This window comes from Meleagris gallopavo, chromosome 15, assembly GCF_000146605.3.
Source record: "Meleagris gallopavo isolate NT-WF06-2002-E0010 breed Aviagen turkey brand Nicholas breeding stock chromosome 15, Turkey_5.1, whole genome shotgun sequence".
NCBI lineage: Eukaryota > Metazoa > Chordata > Aves > Galliformes > Phasianidae > Meleagris > Meleagris gallopavo.
Window position 1 is genome coordinate 478407 of NC_015025.2, and position 17520 is coordinate 495926.

Here is a 17520-nt window from a genome sequence, read left to right on the forward strand (position 1 = left end):
TGGTGCTCTCAGCCCTACTCTGGCTGGGGTCACCCAGGCTGCCAGCTGCAGGCTGCTGGTGGGGCTGGGGGTGGCAGCCAGAGAGGCTCCTTGCTGCCCCGGGGTTGCTGTCTCCTGTTGGCCCCTTCAACCCCACTCCAGATTCCCTTAGTGGTGACATGTTCCTCCCAGTCATGCATCCCCATGGTCCCAAGGGGGGACACCATGCCACATCCCCTTCCCTCAGCATTGCTGCTGCAGGGCCATGCATTTCCCATCCCGTGCACTGATGCTGCCATCAGAGATCCACTCTTGGCCTTGCCATGTGCTCTCCAAAGCCCTGTGAGGTTTGAGAGGGCTCAAAGCCACACTGCTTCTTCCTAGAGCATAAAAGCAGGTTGTGATTGGCCTCAGGGGTAGGTGCAGGTGCGGGATGTGACATTTAGCTGGGAGACTCACATCTCATCCTCTCTGCCGTAGTCACAGAATGATGGCATCGTGCTCATGTCCCTTGCAGTGAGCTAGGTGAGTAGTGATGGGCTGTGCCACCTATCAGCCCAGGATTAGTGCAGCTGGTGGCAGAGCTGGGGTTCCCCAGTCTTTTGCCCACATGGACAGCTGGAGTAGTGGGAGCCACTGATATCAAGGTCTTCAGGGCTGGCCACTGTGTTTGATAACACTGTTTGGGGTTTGGCTCCTGGCTGTTGGTCTGCGGCCAGTTTGAACTTGCTCATAACTTTTATAAGGGTGTGATGAGTGAGGTGCTGTGAGTACTGGCAGCTGCAGAAAGCAAGTGCCCAGAGGCGCATGTGGCTCCTGGCTGCTCTGCACAATGAGAGCCGAAGTGCCTGGGCCGGCCAGCATGGCTCCAGCTGTGCAGCCTGGGCAGGGAGACTCTGCAACCTGCAGCTCTGAGCTTTTCCATACAGCAGTCAGCCATAGCATCTTCTCACCGAGCATCTCCTCGACAGCTGAGCGCATCAGTGCCATCCTGCAGCAGGAAGAGGTGGGGGACCGAAAGTGGCCACCACTGTTCATCCAGCTCAATGAGCTATTCAGCACTGCATCAGGCCTGGCATGGAGAGAGACAGCTAGGTAGGCAGTGGGCAGCGGACAGGGCCTGGTGGCAAAGTGGGAGTGCGGGGGGAAGCCTGTAAGTATTCTGCTGGGGATGACCCAGGAGTGCCCTACACTGTGAGAATGCTCGGTTTGCTTTGCTGCCTCTAGTGCCCGCATGTGCCTTCCAGGAAACTCTTGTTCCTGATTTTGAATGACTCATTTCATGTGAAAGCTTCTGCCCCCTGTGAGGGCATTGTGTCAGGCTGGGTGCAAATGGTCACACTGTCTTTTCACAGCATTCACGTAATTCTCTTAGTTCTGCTTCTGCATTCACTGACTCTCCAAGTCCTTGGCAGCAAGCCAGTTGTGGGAGTGCATCACTGTCTGGCTGGGCAGAACTGAAAGCACTGTGCTCTGGGAAATGGGCAAAGAGGACATCATGGGAAAGCTGGGCAGAAGGATGTGCTCTGCAGGACATTTGCGTCAGAGGTGAAGCCTGGGTGCAGTGTGAGCAGTCAGCGGTGCTGGGCAGCTCTTCCTCAGGGCAGGGGATGCATCCTTCCCACAAACCACTGGTGGGAAAGGAGGTGCACCGCTCACCTCAGGGAGGTGGGGCACTGCAGGTGTGAGAGGTCTGTGGCCATGATCTCAGTGCATGTGCCTTGAAGCCCTGGGAGATAGTTTGGTTTCTTTTCCAGAGCAAGCAAGAGCAGCCTGTAAAAAAGGCTTGGCCAGGGGTAGCACTCCCAGTGTGGAGCTGGGCTGCAGTGGGAATGCAGCAGCAGAGCCTGAAAATGGCTTAGATGCTCAGGGCAGCAGGAGTCAGAAGCAGCCTGGGGGCAGAGCTGAGTGCCAGGAGGGCAGGTGGAGCATGGGGAGGGCAATGAGGTCCTGGGCAGGGGTATAGGAGAGCCAGGCCCATCCCAGGTCTGGTGTGGGGCGGGAGCATGGTTGGGAAATGCCACCTCATCATGCTGTCCCTGAGCAGCTCGACAGCGATGCCTGAAGGAGACTCGGAGATATGTGCTAGCAGTTCCCATACAGCAGTGGGCCCGCCACAGAGTCCTGCAGGACTGGAGCCATGTGTCTGAATGCTGGGGCTCTCCCAGCACCTGGCCCTGCTCTCCCAGTGCAGCTGTGCTCCGGGCAATGCCCTGAGGCCTGGCAGCAGGCTGCTCTGGGCTCTGCCCTGAGGGGTGGTCAGTACTGCCCTGTGGGTGCTGCTGGGCACACTTGCCCTGTGCTGCATGCCAGTGGACAAAGGGAAGCTCTGTGTGTGCTGCTCTGCAAGGATTTGGCACAGCCTGACCATGACAAACTGCTCCAGACACTTCTCTTCTGACTGCCAGCAAGCACTGCTGGCCATGGGGCTGGGTGGAATCCCTCCAGCCAGGGGAGCAGAGCAAGGTGTGGAGCTGCAGGGCCCTGTGCCCAAGCCAAACTTAGGGATCTGTTTTCCTGCTGCTGAGCACAGAACACCTGAGCAGACATTCCCTGCTCCTGACTGCGCTTCTTCCTTGGCAGGTGGATTAAATTTGAGGAGAAGGTGGAAGACGGAGGGGAGCGCTGGAGCACACCTCATGTCCCAGTACTCCACCTGCACAGCCTCTTTGAGCTGAGGACGTGTCTGCAGGAGGGGACAGTGCTGCTGGATCTAGATGCCCACAGTTTCAAGGAAATAATTGGTACATGGGTAATGCAGATAAATGGGGTGGGATGCTCCCAGAACAGGAGCCAGCCCACCAGGAGATCCCTAGACAAACCAGTGACAGAGGGTACCTGGATCTACCAGCAAAGAGGGCTTTCCCCAGAAGAGCTCCATGGCTGGGCAGATCTGGGGCTGAGCACTGCCCTGTGTTGCAGAAAAAGTACTGTCTGCACAGCCTGATGTATGGGATCCTGAGCTGCAGGACTGCCTGGCAACTTTGCTGCTTTGCCAGCCGCTGCACCGAACCACCACGGCCCCGCTGCGTGTGCTCACAGAGCTCAGCCTTTCTCCCTGCAGAGGTACACCTGGCAACACAGCAGGGGCCGGCATGCTGCTGCTGCCCCTGGGACATGTACCATGCTTTTGCTTGTGCATACATTTTGCTGCTTTTTCTGTTTCTTTGCAGGGAAGGCCAAATCCTGCCCTGAGCCCAGAACCCAGTTCTCAGAAACTCCTCTCAAGGAGCAGGTATGGTAGGAAGGGCTGGGCAGATGGATTAATGGTCTATGGGAGAAATAGTTTTTCCAAGAAATGCATCAGTTTCTTGGTCTCAGACCTTAAATGAGCTGAAAAGTTCTGTCTACAAATGGCACTGAAAGGTTTTACAGGTCAGGACCTGTGTCTGTCACTGCAGGACACAGTCTCCGTGATGTGTTCTCACTAGGGGAGGCAGAGAGCCCCAGGCCAGAGGGCCCAGAGGGAGGTGGCCCGGGAGGGGGTATGGGGGGGGTGAGGGGGCATGGTGTAGGTAGTGAGGTTGGAATCTGAAGTTTGGTCTCAGTTGGCTGTCCCACATCGACCTGACTTTCCACGTCCTTTCAGCTGAGAAACCAATTTAAGAAGAAGCTTCTGCCAGGGGCCGAAGTAGCCAGCGTTATGGTCGGGGAAGTCGACTTCCTGAAGAAGCCATTTCCCGTCTTCCTTCGCTTAAGAGAGGCTGTGACCCTTGGCTCACTGGCCGAAGTTGCCCTCCCCAGCAGGTAACTGGAGCACAGCCAGCGGCCTTGTAGCCCTTTCTGCAGTCAATGTCCCCGCTGCCTCCTGCATCCCTTAAGCTCTGTGCCTTGGTGCACAGAACAGCCATGGGGGTAGAAAGACCTTACCTGGTAAAAGCAAAGGAAAAGACACCCAAAGCCACGTACAGAGCCTGCATGCAGTCCCAGAACTTCTACTCACTGCCTCCCCTCCTGCGTCCTGCAGCACCTCAGGGGCACTCAACATTGCAGTGGGGATACATTGAGAGCAGTGTCAGCCACTGGGGCACAGACCCAGTGCTGCCCCTATATGGGCTCTGCATTCATCCTCCTCCCTATGGGCCTCTGAATGCATTCCACTTACTCCTTGGGAGCATCAGTGATCAAGGCTGGAAAGAGATGCAGATTTCTAGGACTCTCGCTCTCTCTTGCCAAGCTGCCCTGTGGGGGTGCTTTCCAGAGCTTTTGTCCTGGGCAATGTCAGCAGGGAGGGTGAGGAACAGGGACGGGAGATTGTTTTTACATGGTATCATTTGAAGCTGTAACAAGAAAATGTCAGCGTGACTCTGAAGTGAGGACGAGGACTTCCTTAGGAAGCACCCTGAGGAGGGGTAGGGATCAGGACGGACACTGCCGCCTCCTGGTCATTCGGGCCAGAGCGCCCGTGATGAGCACGCACGGAACCGAGCATTCACTTCTACACTCTCCTTAAAGGGAAATGTATGGCTTTGGGGTCGAGACAGACCCATGTGGAGTCTTGCTGAGTGTCTTTATTTGGCTGACAGCAACTGTTTTTCGTGTGTTTTCCGAATGGCCCTTTTTCCTCTCGAAATGGAAATGGGATGGAAGGAGAGCTCGTCCCTGCCCATCCCCATATCCTCAGTGCCATTCCCCTTTGCCTGCCACTCCAAGGTACAGTCAGAATTCTGGGGCTATCTCCCACTCAGATCCATCTTTTGGATATTAACTCTTTAGTTTTCCCATAGTCCTGATGCATGTACATAGGTGGTTCCAAAAGTGATGCCTCCTATTTTTTTCCATTGAAAATACAGCAGATACAAAGAGCACAATAACACAGCTTGATAGATTCTCAGCTATAGAACACTGTTTTCCAACACAGTCACCACCATTAGCCAATTTGTGCAGATGAACCCACCCACTCCCCATATGCTTAGCAGACTGCCTGCAGAGCACCTGCTCTCCAAAGGAGCTCCCTTAGAGAAGCTGCTGGTACTGCAATGTTCATGGGTTGCTGTCTTGTCTGCAGGTTTCTTTTCATTCTGTTGGGCCCTCAAGCCAAAGTGAAAGCCTACCATGAGATTGGAAGGGCTATGGCCACATTGCTGACAGATGAGGTGAGCCTAACACAGCAGCTGTCCTGAGCACACAGCAGCAGAATGGCTGAGGATGCCAAGGCTCCTCTTCTCTGCAGGCTGCAGCAGAAGCAGCCAAGGACAGGATGGGCTGGCAGCCTTCCTGGCCCAGGATAAGAAATATGGGTGGTTATAAATTCTAAGCACATCCATTGCAATGGACTGGATGGGTGCCTTCCTCAGTGGTATTTACGTACTGGGAGAAAGGCTGAATGCAGGAGTTTGAGGCTAATCCACTGCATCTCACTACAGCTCTTCCAAAGGATTGCATGGCAGGCTAAGCACCAACAAGACCTCATTGCAGGGATTGATGAGTTTCTGGATGAACTGACTGTGCTTCCTCCTGGAAAATGGGACCTCAGTGACCGAATTCCTCCAACACGCTGCCTGTCATCCCCAAACAAGAGGTATCCTGGAGGGAGGGCACCCACAGCCTTTGGTGGCTCCTGTGGAGGGTCCCAGTTGGAGACCTCTGCTGCAAGCCTGTGATGCTGAAATCATAGAATCATAGAGTGGTTTAGGTTGGAAGGCACCTTTAGGAAATCTGGGTCTCAATGGAGGTGAAGCTACCTAGGAGCCAGCCTTTGTCAGTGAAGTATTTCTGGCCAAGCCCCTTTGCAGCTCCAGCTGATGCAGACCACAGCTATGGTCCTGGTGCTGTTAGTTCTGCAGTCCCACTTGGCTCTTGCCAGTGAGGGAGTGGCAAAACCATCCCATGCAGTGTTCAAGCAAGAGCTGCTGGGAACACAGGGCCTCAGCACCTTCCAGCAGGACACCTCCTGCTCTGCCCAGCTCTCTTTCATAACTAGTCTGTAAAAAGTTGGTTCAGGGGCTGACCTGCCAGCTGGTGGAGATATCTTGTCCTCATCCCACCCCACCTCATTGCCAGCGAATACAGAAGGTCCCCCCAGCCCTGTTCCCTTTCCATTCTCCCTGTCCCTGATAGCATCTTCTTGATGCATCGATGTCCTGAGGGGTCTGGTCTGTAGCCCTCCTGCTCAGTCTCCCCTGGCTCTGCCTCAGGATCTCCATGCACCTGCGGGAATGGAAATCTCACTGCAACGGGAACACAACTGCTGCCAAGGACAGGCTTAGCCTGGCCCACCTGCATACCAGTGAGGAGCTGGAGAGGACAGGAAGGTCAGTGCATGCAGATGGGTAATGGAGCAGGGTAAGGCCTTGTCTGCTATATCAATCCTGGCTTCACTGGGCAGATCACTACTGCCAGGGCCACCTCCTCCAACCAGCACTGGCCAATGATTCCAAGGGAGAGAGGACTTTGCTCTCTGGTGATGGCCATGGCCAGCTGGAGGGTGCTAGAGCCCTGCTGCCTCTTCTCTCTGGGCTGCTGCAGACTCTTTGGGGGGCTGATCCGAGACATCCGAAGGAAGGCACATTGGTATCGCAGTGATTTCTCTGATGCCATGCACATCCAGTGCCTCTCAGCAGTTCTCTACATCTACCTGGCAACGGTCACCAATGCCATCACCTTTGGGGGCATGCTGGGGGATGCAACGGCCAACATGCAGGTCAGTGTGCCTTGGGGGTGCCAAGTTGGGTATGGGCTGTGATGTAGAACAGTGGGGTATGTGAGGGTTTGCCTGCACTCCTCAGGGCAGGGCTGCCTGGGGAGTGCCACATGGAGCTCCCTGCTCATGCTCTGCTCACGCACGCTGCAAGGCATCCTGCAGCACTGCTCTCCATTGGCAGTCCCAGAGCACTGGCTGGGCCTGAGCAACTGTAGTGCTCAAACTCATCCCTGCTGCCCAGAGCCCTGGTGTCCAGCCAGGATCCTGCACTCTGTTCTGCAGGGGTCTGAAGGAAGGCAGCTGCTCTGAGCATGGCCTGCAGGCACAGGCATGGCTGGCTGTGTGCTAGGGTGCCAAGCATTCCCCTGAGCAGGCTTTGGGAAGCTGTGGCCCCTGGTGTAGCCCTGCTTCTGCAGCTCTATGCCTGAGCCACATTAGGACCTGGGCCCACCATTGGGCTGGCTTTGGTGACAGCCCGAGTGTGAAGTGCTGGGGTGACTCCTGGAGCAGTGGCTGGCCTCTCAGCCACCTCTCAGACTCCTTCCTCCCTCCTTCAGTTCAACATACTGACATCACTTGTGGTTGGGATGATGTCACCTGTAGTCAGGGTGACAGGTCCTGCTGCTGCAGCCCCAGGCTGCCTGTTTCATCTTGCTGTGGCAACAGCTCTGAGCGCTTGGAGCAGAGCAGGGTCCCACAGGTTCTCCCCGAGCAGAATCACCTCACATCTGTAGCCAGTGCCAGGTCCACATGCCCTTTGTCCCCTCCCTCCTGCCTGTGGGGCTGTCACCCTGGTACCTCTCCTTCTGCTGGCTCCATCAGGCTGACAGCACCTGAGCACTGTCCCCCTGGCCCCAGTGCTCACCTGATCCTGGCATCCCATCCTTCTGCATTGCAGGGTGTACTGGAGAGCTTCCTGGGCACTGCCTTCACTGGCTCCATCTTCTGCCTCTTCTCCGGCCAGCCTCTGACCATCTTGAGCAGCACCGGCCCAGTTCTGGTCTTTGAGCGTCTCCTCTTCTCCTTCAGCGAGTAAGAACTGCATGAGGGCATCTCCCCAGGTGGCAGCCCTCAGCTGCACCATTCGTGGGCTGGGCACAGGCTGCCTTCACATGGCTGAGTGCCACAGTAAGGGTCTGGGCCACTTTCCTCGCTAGGGACTACGGTCTGGACTACCTGGAGTTTCGCCTTTGGATTGGGCTCTGGGTGGCCTTTTTCGGCTTGGTTTTGGTGGCCACTGAAGCGAGTCACCTGGTGCAGTACTTCACCCGCTTCACTGAGGAAGGCTTCTGTGCCCTCATCAGCCTGATCTTCATCTATGACTCTCTTAAGAAGATGCTGAGCCTGGCAGAAGCCTTCCCCATCAACTGGCACTACCGGGCTGATGATGTGACCTTGTACAGCTGCACCTGCAATTTATCCGTCCCAGGTGAATGCAAGCTGCTGTCACAGCTCCTGCCCACACACTCAGCATGGCCCCTGGGCCAAGTCCCTGCACAATGCTGGCAGGTGGGGAGCTGGGCTGTGCTCACAGGGCTGTGCCTTCATAGGGACAGAGCTGCAGCATAGCAGCTTCAGTGCCACCTGCTGTGCATTGGTCTCCACACCTCTATCAGAGTGGCACAGGGGAGATGAAGGATATGGGCATGGCAGGAGGTGGTGGTCCCAGGCACAACAGGAGCTAACTGTGGCCCCAAGGAGCACTACAGTCCCTGAGAATGATGAGGGATGTCTAGTTCAAGAATGCCTCACAGCCCGAGAGGAAGGAGGCTGCTCAACTCTACCCTTCCCTGCCCATCCATATTGGCACCTGGTGCTCCCATGGCCCTGGGCATCCCCACAGCTTGCCTAGGTGTAGGCAAAAGGGTAAGCAGTAAGTTGCATGGAAATGTCACCTCGTCCTGCCCTTGTACCAGTCGGAGTCAGACCTTTCCCAGTGGGATACAAGAACTACCTTCCTGCCACTATCTACCCTGCACCAGGGACTCCTGCTGAGCCTTTTTATGCTGCAGGGCTGGTGTCAGGACAGGAGCACCATCTGTATCCCTGGTCACCTGGGATGGAGCACCCTGACGAGCACAGCCCAGCTCCCAATGCCTGGTGCAGGCATCTGGTCTGTTGCTCGTGTCCCCAGGTATACTCTGTCCCCGGCCTGTGACCCCAGGTCAGGCTGCTCCCAAAGGCTTATCCCTTTTTTGGGAGTGGCACTGTCTGTCCCTCTTTGCCCCCTGGCTCAGGCAGGGACAGGGACCTGCAGCAGCCCGGGGCTGTGCTTCTGGAGCCTTGGCAGTTCGGGAGTGGGGTGAGCTGCAGTTCAGCTCCTGCAGTGTGGGGACAGAAGATGTGGGGCACTGGAGAGCTCAGCAGACCATGCAGCACCTCAACTGACTTTCTCTATAGTCTATAATCTGCTCTATAATTCAGAGGGTTTTTCATGGAGTCTGAACAAGATGTGTCTCTGCTTCCATGGTGATCACCGTGTCTGCAGGACCACTGTGGCAGTGGAGCCATGGCACTGTGCACCTGAAGCACCAGTGCTAGGCAGAGCTTGCTGCTGCTTTTGACTGTTAGCGTGCTGATGCTTCAGCCAAGCCCTTTCCAAGCCTTTATGATCCCAAAGGCACAACTTTAGGCTGGAAAATTTCACCTTGAAGGACTACAGCTTGGCCAACTTCAGGACAGCTGTTAATGGGCAGTAGGAATTGCTGAAGAAGAACTATTTTAGCACAACAACAAGGAGACAACAGTGAAGAACTGTGAAGGGTGTGAGGAAGACTTGCAAAAGTCTGCGAGAGGCTGGGCCACGGATGCATCCTGGAAACCTTGACTCTGGCATCACCCCTGGCCTGGTGCTTGCCCAGAGTATCCAGCTGCAGGCCGGGCTGTCCTGCTGCCTGGTGTCATTCTCATGCCTCAGGAGTCCCACAGGGCCCCACCTGGGTAGCCAAGCCAGCTTAGAACTCCTGGGAATATTCTGGGGACAGGGTACTGGCTGCTTGGTGCCCAGCTCTGCAGTCCCATGGCTCCTGGGGCACCAACTCCCTCCATTGCCTTGCAGGACACGTCACAGCAGGCAACAACACACTGTATCCTCCACCTACAGCCCTGCAGCAGGTACAGACCCTTCTCCTGGGAGGGGACACAGAGCACCAGGCTGCTCACACTGGCCCTTTGGCTCCAGTGCCACATCCCTGGCTTATTTCCCACCTTCACCCTTCCCACATCCCACAGCCTCCTGCAGTCTGGGCCGCACTGAGCCGGGCCCAGTGCCTGGGCCGAGGAGGCCACCTCCTGGGGAACAGCTGCCCGTATGTGCCTGACATTGCCCTTCTGTCCTTCCTCCTCTTTGGAGGCACCTTCCTCTGCTGCACCACGCTCAAGCACTTCAAGAGCAGCCGCTACTTCCCCACGGGGGTGAGTGCCCCCCCGCCTCTCGCTGGGGCTGACCCTGGGGTGTTTCTGGGGCGGTGTGGATGGTCCCTCTGCCACAGCTGCCTGGGAATGGTCCCTGGCCAGTGCGGGTGAAAACCTCCCTGTCTGTGGCATTGCAGTTTCGGAAGCTGGTGAGTGACTTCTCCATCATCCTGGCCATCCTCATCTTCTGTGCCATTGATGCGGCTCTTGGTCTGGAGACTCCCAAGCTCCTGGTTCCCAGCGAGCTGAAGGTGACCAACAGATAGGGAACAAGGGGCAATATCAAAGAGCAGCTGGCTCAGCAGCAAGCCTCACACTGTTTGCGTGGCTGGGCAGGGGCTGCTGTGGCTTATATGAGGCCTCCAGCGCAGCCTGGAGGAAGGAGGATTTGTAGGAGTACCGAGCCTTTGCTTGAACTTGCCTGCTCTTGGCTAGCCTGGGCGCATCCCACACACTCTATGGGTGTGTGAGGGCTCGCCCTTGCCAGCAGGAGGCTGCCAGTTCATCTTCCAGGCTTGTGAACTGTCTCCAGCATTGCCTCACTCATCATGGAGGTCTTGGAGAAGAGAGGAGACAGCAGGCTTCCTGGAAGGGCTGGTGTCTGACCTACTTGTCCTCAGCCCAGCCAGACCCAGTGCAATGTGAGGAGAGCTGGCCAGCACTGCAAGCACTGACGTGCCAAGCTCGCTCAGGCTTAGATGGCAAGCCTGGCAATGCTCAGCTCTGTAGGATTTGCTTTGCAGTGCCTCTGGGAGCTTGCCTCCTCACCTCTCCCCATAAACAGCCTGGCTGTGTCTGGCTCCCCAGCCCGCCTTCCCCAAATCCCACTGTGCTGCCAGGCTGGTGTACTCTGGCTGAATGTCGCAAGCTTTGCTGGTGAGCAGGCCTGCATTGTCTGCAGAACCTGCCCCACACTGCTGCTGTCTTTGCCATCGATGTGGTCTGGATAGAAACGCACAGTGGACTTGTTGGCATGACTGTCCTGCAGTCCTTCAGCCCTATGTTACTGCCCCACTGCATACAAGGGGTTGGGCCACAGACAATCCTGTGGTCTGTAAATGGCCTGGCCTGGTCCTGCTTACGCAGGACAACCTTACACTGTAACTCATGCTGGAGCAGGAGTTGTGAGCTCAAGCCTGGACTTGGGCTCCCCACCCTGGGTGTGGAGAGGGATTGTCAGAGCAAAGGATCACACTCTGCTTCTTCCATGAACTGGGTTATAGTCCATATGTGCTGCTACCTGCTTGGGCACTGCAATATCCCCTCTTCCACCCACTGCTCAAATGTTCCCCCTATAGCTTACCCAGGCGGGCCTGTGCTGTTCTAGGTGTGCCCAGCTCCCAGCACCAGCTCATGGTGCCCAGGAATAAGCTCTGCTGCAGTGGGTGTCCTTGCAGGCTACTGGGTGAGCCTGGAAGCTCCCAAGGAAGGAGCATCCAAGGGCATCCATGTTGATCCAGCTTTCGTGCCCATGAGCTGGTCACTTCACTCTGCTATGCTGCAGGCCCTGTAGGCATACGTTGGCTGGCATGATCTTTCTGCCTTCTGCAGCCCACAAATCCCATGAGGGGCTGGATTGTCTTCCCCTTTGGAGCCAACCCCTGGTGGATCTGCCTGGCAGCTGTGGTGCCTGCCATCCTTGTCACCATCCTCATTTTCATGGACCAGCAGATCACAGCTGTCATTCTTAACCGCAAGGAGTACAAGCTGCAGGTGAGCAGAGCCAAGGGGTGGAATGGTGCCAGCAGGGTGCAGGCTACAGATGGGGAACACTGCTCTACCCTGTGTGTGAGCTCTTGCTTGGGCCAGGCTGGGCAGACAGGGGAGAGCTGGCATTGGCAGTGCCAATGTCTTGCTGTATTGACTCCTGTAGAGGCGCAACCCTTGCCAGGCAGGTGGGACTTGCTGTTTTGGGGGTGTCAGCCTTCCCACCGGCTCTAGGGATGCCCCTGAGCCTCTCCCTCTGCGGCATCCCCCCCATGCCTCCATCATCCACTGCAGGAAGGGCTGTGGATAGGACTTGGTGGGGGACAGCGGGAATAGGACATTGCTGGGACAAGCCAGCTGTAGGCTGCAGACATCCTCAGGGCTGGGCAGCATTGTGGCTGATCACCAAGAGAGTGCAAATATTAGGTTGTAGGCTGGCCCTTGGGTGTTTTTTACTCCATCTGAAGATTTATGATATTTACAAATGCTCTCAGATACATGCAGGACCTGGCAGGGCTCCCGCCACACATCTGCCCAGGACATATGGCTCATCCTGTCACTGTGAGCTCTGGGGCATGTGGCTCCGCAGGGCTGAGGGACAATGCTCACGGCATAGTCAGGCAAGATGCCACTCCCTGGCCTTGCCATGTGCTCATCCTTGGCTTCCTAATACATCCACCCCCCGCCCTGATGGTCAGCAGTAGCCCAGGGCCTGCTGTCTTCTGAGACAGTGTCCTGTTCCCATCATGCTGGGAGGGCCTCCCTGTGCTGCCATGGCCCATAGCTCATTCCCAGCCTCGGTGCTTCCCTCTTTGCAGAAAGGGGCAGGCTTTCACCTGGACTTCCTCTGCGTCTCACTCCTGATGATTGTCACCTCTGTGATGGGCCTCCCCTGGTACGTGTCGGCCACTGTCATCTCCCTGGCACACATGGAGAGCCTTAGGAAGGAGAGCACTGCCTCAGCTCCAGGCGAACAGCCCGAGTTCCTGGGTATCAGGTAGGGCCTGAGCTCTGCCACATAGTGAGCTGCTCCCCATCTGGCCTGAGCCTCTACTCTGGGGAACTCCTGCACCTCTCCTGCCCACAGCAGTGGCACCAGGGGACAGGCTGCTGCCCATGCAGGCTGATGGGGGCTGTGGGTGCCTGGGAGAGCCTGGACACTCCTGAGATGCCTGCACTGCTGCCCACAGGGAGCAGAGGTTGACCGGCCTGGTGGTCTTCATCCTGACAGGAGTCTCTGTCTTCATGGCACCCATTCTCAAGGTATGGAAATTGGCTACTGGTGTTGGCCTCAGGGTGTCTTTGCCTCCTTTCTGAAGTGGGCAGGGTGCACTACAACTTAAGAGTGGTTCCCAACCCCACTGCTCCTCCAGCTGCAGCACAGAGAGCCACCTAACAAGGAGTACTGCACTGTTTGGGAAGGGATCTGGAGAAGGGCAGAAGGATTGGCTCAATTGCTGCAAGGTGACCCCAGCAGCTGGCTCACAGTTTTCCCCGAGGAGTCAGTCCTGTCCCCTGCAACCTCCTGTCCCATCACCAGAGCAGTGCCAGCACTTAACCCAGCACTGCAATGAGAGTGGCAGAGCTCCTGGCTCTGCTTCTTGCCATACCTGGGTCACTTGAAAGTGGGGTCCCTTCTCCTCTAGTGTCATCTCTGTCCCCAGTCCTGAGGATGGCAGAGAAACTAGAGACCAAAACTTCCTGCTCCTCCCGTTACAGTGGATGGTGAGATGCAGAGCTGAGGCTGCCTGTGGGACTTCTGCTTGGAGCCTGGCCAACGGGGCTGTGCAAATATTTTGTGATAGCACCAGGACCAGCAGCTGCCTCCCAGCTTGGGCAGGTGGTGCATCTCAAGTGGCTGTCTTCATGCCAGAGAAGCTGGCCAAATCCTAAGCATTTCTCACCCAATCCAGTGGGAGCAGAAGGTGATGTCCCTTGCCTGACAAGGCCTGGGAGGAAAAACAGAACATGCTGAGCAACATGATGGCAGGAATCTGGCTGGATACTGGGGAAATGTGCTTGTGAAAGAGGAGTTAGACTAGAAAGCAGCCCAGAGGTGGCAGGACCTGGATGTGAGGGCAATCTGGCCGTGACATCTGTCACCCCATTGATCACCAGAGTTGATTCAGCTGATCTCACTGGCTAGACAGGAGCTAGGCCGACCTGCTGACATAGTCTACCTAGACTTCAAGAAAGCCTTCGACACTGTCTCCCACAGTATTTTCCTGTACAAGCTGGCAGCCCATGGCTTGGACAATTACACTCTTTTCTGGGTAAAGAACTGGCTGGAGGCTGGGCCCAGAGAGTGGTGGTGAATGGAGCTAAATCCAGCTGGCAGCTGTCAGAAGTGGTGTTCCCCAGAGATCGGTACTGGGGCCTGTCCTGATCAGTATGATGACCTGGATGAGGGCACTGAGTGCACCCTCAGAAAGTTTGCAGATGGCACCGAGTTGGCAGGAAGCATCATTCTGCCTGGGGGTAGGAAGGGATCTGGACAGGCTGATCGCTGGGCTCAGGCCAGTGGGATGAAGTTGAACAAGACCAAGGGCCAGTCCTGCACTTGGCCACAACAGCCCCAGGCAATGCTATAGGCTTGGAGCACAGTGGCTGGAAGACTGTGTGGAAGAAATGGACCTGGGAGTGTTGGTTGACGCTGAGCTGAACAGCAGTGTGTTCCAGGTGCCCAGGTGGTCAAGGAGGCCAATGGCCAGTAGTGCAGCCAGCAGGAGCAGGGAAGTAATCATCCCCCTGTACTCAGCTCTGGTGAGGCTACACCTCAAGTACTGCGTTCAGTTTTGGGTCCCTCACTACAAGGAAGACATCGAGGCTCTGGAACGTGTCCAGAGAAGGGCAACAAAGCTGGTGAGGGGTCTGGAGCACAGGCCTTATGAGGAGAGGCTGAGGGAATGGGAGTTGTTCATCCTGGAGAAGAGGAGGCTCAGGGGTGACCTTATTGCTCTCTACAGCTATCTGAAGGGAAGTTGTGGTGAGGTGGGGGTTGGCCTGTTCTCCCATGTATCTAGCAATAGGACTAGAGGGAATGACCTCAAATTGTGCCAGGGGAGGTTCAGGTTGGATGTTGGGAAATACTTCTCCAAGAGAGTGGTCTGTTGCTGGAATGGGCTGTGCAGGGAGTGGGAGGAATCTCTGTCTCTGGAAGTGTTCAAGAAGTGTTTAGATGTTGTACTGAGGGACGTGGTTTAGTGGGAAGTATTGGTGATAGGTGGATGGTTGGACTGGATGACCTTGGAGATCTTTTCCAACGTTGGTGATTCTGTGATTCTATGACCTTCCATCTGCCCTGCAACTCCCGTGCCTCCAGGGGACAGCTTGGTGTGCTGTTTCACAGAGCTGCCTGCTGTCTGCAGCTAGGCCATGGCCCTTCAGTCACCCATCCCAGGTCAAAGCCTGCATTTGCTTTGCCAGTCACCCCACTATTTATAAATCCAGTGCCGTACGACCCACCTCCAAGTGCCTATGTGCTTTATCTCCAGCCTGGGTTACTCCCAGCTAGAAAATGGGGCAAGCATCTCAGAACTTCCATCCCCTCTCTGAAGATGGTGATGTCCGTGCATCAGTTCCCATCATAGACAGGAACAGTTGTAATGCCCTTGGAGCCACAGATAAGCAAAAAACACAAGAAATGAAATTGTGCTATTCAAAGAGAAGAAAACAAACACTGCAACTGTATATACGGACTGGGGACATAGCTTAGAGAGTGCAAATTGCACCCTGCTGAAGCCTCACCTGGTGTTTTGCAGTATATCCCAATGCCGGTGCTGTATGGGGTCTTTCTGCACATGGGAGTGGCAGCTCTGAACAGCATCCAGGTGAGTGGGGATGCAAAGAGCATGCCTCTGGATTGTATTGGGATACTTCTGGGTATTAGGGAGGAAGAGGTTTGCTAAATACCAGCTCACACTGTGCAGTATGGCTCAATACCTTGAATTTGGACCTAAGATCGGGCAGAGGGAAGGAGTGGTGTCTGGGTTGCTGGGGAGCATGAATTACTCCTGCACTGGTGGATCAGGTGGTCTGAGTGAAACAGAGGGACCAATGGGTGGCCCAGAGCAACTCCTCACTGATTTGCCTACTCTGCCCTACTCCTGCTAAACCCTGGGCAGGGACAATCCCAATCCATGCTCCAGAAATATCTACCTCTTTTTTCTTTTCTTTTTTTCCTAAACATCTGTCTGGAAAGAGCTCCTCTGGCCATAGCCAGAGGCCATAGCCCCACGTTCTGTAGAACTGTTCAGATCAACTCCCCTGCAACAGATCCCATAAGCAGCCCTGGCGACAGCATGGAGTGTTGGGGCAGAGGGCTTGGCCTGCCTTGGGGGCAGTCACTGCCACCCCTCTGTGCTAAGGGGTGGTCACAGCAGGGAGGTGGGTGACAGCTGACTGCAAGTGTGTAAGCATCCTTTCTCTGTGCTGTGTTTGACAAGCCTGTCTTCCTCTCCCTGTAGTTCATGGATCGAGTGAGGTTGCTTCTGATGCCTGCAAAACACCAGCCAGATCACCTCTACCTCCGCCATGTGCCACTGCGCCGGGTGCACCTCTTCACCTTCATCCAGCTGCTGTGCCTGGCCATGCTCTGGGTCATCAAGTCCACCATGGCTGCCATTGTTTTCCCAGTGATGGTAGGATGTCTCTTGTAACCAGGCTGGTTAAAACCCACGGACCTGCACCCACATGGGAAGCATCATGCTGCCAGTCCCCTGGCCCAAGCCCCGTGCATTGCACAGTGCTGACTTATGCTCTGCCCTGACCCCAGCTGCTGGCCCTGGTGGGGATCCGGAAGGCACTTGAGTGCATCTTCTCCCTGCATGACCTGAGCTGGCTGGATAACATTATGCCTGCAGCAGCCAGGAAGGAGGCAGATGGGAAACTGCACAGGAAGCAGGAGAAGCAGGAAAGCAACGCTGATGAAGACGTAGGTGATATCCTGGGAGCTGTGCTCTTTTGCAGCTATCCCCGAGGACTCTGCGGTGCAGGGGCTGCACCTGGCCAGGGCATGCAGCTCAGGCAGCAGTGTCTGCCTGCCCAGAGATGCAAGAACAGCCAACAGCCCCAGCACAAGGTGCCAAATCCAGATGGAATGGCACCAGAGCTGCGGTGCTTTCATCTAGGGAGTGGCTGTGGGAGTGGGGACAGCAGCGGAGCTGGCAGGCTGGGCCACGGGCTCCGCTCAGCCCGTGCCGTGGTGTAGCCTGGCAGCAGGCTGAGCAGCTCAGGAGCATGGCTGCCGGAGGGTGACCGGGAGCGCTGCCAACCGCATTGCCCCCTCGCTTCTCCTCCAGTCTGAGCTGATGCATCACCAGGGACGAGAGATCAACATCTCCGTGAATTAGGGCTGTGGCTGGGACGAGGCACAAGCAGAGCATCCTGGACCAGGCCTGCTGCTTGCCTCCCGCTCAGCTCCGACACGAGGCCCGCTGGCAGGCGCTTATTGCCTCCGCGTTGCAGCAGGGCCCAAACCTCTGCTTGCTCCGCTTTGTGCCGAGCCCCGTGCCCCGGCTGTGGGGCTCCGATCCCGGCCTGGCTCTCGGCCTGCAGGCCCCGCGGCACGTCGGTGGATTGCAGAATCACAGAAACACCGAGGTTGGAAAAGACCTACAAGATCATCCAGTCCAACCATCCACCTATCAGCAATAGTTCTCGCTAAAATTGCAGGACTCGCGCGGATAATGAAGATAATTGGCATTCGAATAAACGGTGCTTTGACCCTGGGCCGTTCTCTCGGCTCCTCCTTCCGGAGGGAAAACCGCTCTGGCCCG

The 17520-nt window shown here is 56.2% G+C and overlaps 1 protein-coding gene across 2 annotated transcripts; it reads left to right on the top strand.

Annotated features, from left to right (window-relative positions):
- The first annotated feature begins 600 nt into the window (after positions 1–600).
- LOC100549377 (electrogenic sodium bicarbonate cotransporter 1) lies at positions 601–17467 on the top strand. Of its 2 annotated transcripts, XM_010718819.3 has the most exons (20): positions 602–1074; positions 2563–2723; positions 2902–3045; positions 3153–3214; positions 3569–3726; positions 4988–5075; positions 5346–5500; positions 6117–6233; positions 6448–6622; positions 7521–7654; positions 7780–8051; positions 9681–10036; positions 10174–10287; positions 11588–11749; positions 12562–12740; positions 12934–13006; positions 15505–15573; positions 16210–16383; positions 16518–16676; positions 17044–17467. In XM_010718819.3, the coding sequence occupies exons 1-20, from the start codon at positions 812–814 to the stop codon at positions 17092–17094; spliced, it is 3066 nt and encodes a 1021-aa protein (XP_010717121.1). In that variant the 5' UTR covers positions 602–811; the 3' UTR covers positions 17095–17467. The 2 variants fall into 2 exon arrangements, with proteins under 2 accessions (XP_019475821.1, XP_010717121.1); XM_019620276.2 differs by having other exon boundaries at positions 601–1074; positions 16518–17467.
- The last annotated feature ends 53 nt before the right edge of the window (positions 17468–17520 follow it).